Below are 975 nucleotides of genomic sequence, written 5' to 3' on the forward strand. Positions count from 1 at the left end.
CCAAATTACTGAGGAGCAATGATGTCAGTTTGAATATAAAGGTGTGCCTGATTCAGGCCATAGTCTTTTCAGTCTCTTGTTATACATCTGAGAGCTGGACAATGAATAAGCATGATGAAAGAAGGATTGATGCCTTTGAGCTGTGTTGGAGAAAAGCACTGGCTATTCCATGGACTGCCAAAAGAATGTGTTGAGAAAAGAGCAGAGTGATCCTTGGAAGAAGGGATAGTGAAGCTTTGACATGTTTTGGACATGTTGCTAGGAGAGGGGCATGATGCTTGGAAAGGTGGAGAATCAGCAGAAGAGAGGAAGACCAGAGTCGTTCATGGTGTCATACTCCAGCACCTAACAATAATCATACATAAGTGCATTTCCCCTAGGGTATGGCCAGTAATACCTTTTACCTCAGTAGAGATGAAATTTGATTAATTCGGAGGAGGGAACAGTAGAGATGAAAAAAAGGAAAGAAAGAAAGAAAATTCTGGGGAGGGGGAGCTCATTAACACCAAGAAATAATCCAAAAATCCCTTGACCCCCAGAGAAAGAACATAAGTCTTCTGGAAATGCCTGGCCTACAGTTACTCAAGAAATAAGGACTTTCCCCTTCTGATTATGGGCTACCACCAGAGGGAGCTCTAATAGCGTAGTAGTAAGGAGCTGCACTCAAAGGTTTACACCTCCCATACAATTTACAGCTTTCCTCATAGTTTACAGCCTCTGAAAATGAACTGGAAAGTTAGATATGTCTATTACAGTGCAACCAGGTGAACCTTACCGGAAAGGATGGTGAAACTTCCATCTCAAGGAAAAGACATAATGCTGGGAAAGGTAGTTATTGTTTTTGTTGGGGGTTTTTTTGTTTGTTTTTGTAGGTTTTTTTCCCTTTGTTTTTGTTTTTTTTTATTTTTGTGTGTGAGTGTACCGTCAAATCAGATCTGACTGGTACAGGAGGAGATTGTCCCTCCTTTTCCCGGC

General features: G+C 41.3%; 1 protein-coding gene across 1 annotated transcript in view; it reads left to right on the forward strand.

Annotated features, from left to right (window-relative positions):
• The first annotated feature begins 451 nt into the window (after window positions 1-451).
• Window positions 452-975, forward strand: part of LOC102850337 (NADH dehydrogenase [ubiquinone] 1 alpha subcomplex subunit 12-like) — a 1054-nt gene continuing 530 nt past the window's right edge. Inside the window, exon 1 of the mRNA XM_006892922.1 lies at window positions 452-491. Within this exon, the coding sequence (XP_006892984.1) occupies window positions 452-491 (40 nt within the window). The remainder of the gene's footprint in view (window positions 492-975) is intronic.

The sequence above is a fragment of the Elephantulus edwardii genome, unplaced genomic scaffold (assembly GCF_000299155.1).
Source record: "Elephantulus edwardii isolate Elephantulus edwardi_28Jun2011 unplaced genomic scaffold, EleEdw1.0 scaffold00121, whole genome shotgun sequence".
NCBI lineage: Eukaryota > Metazoa > Chordata > Mammalia > Macroscelidea > Macroscelididae > Elephantulus > Elephantulus edwardii.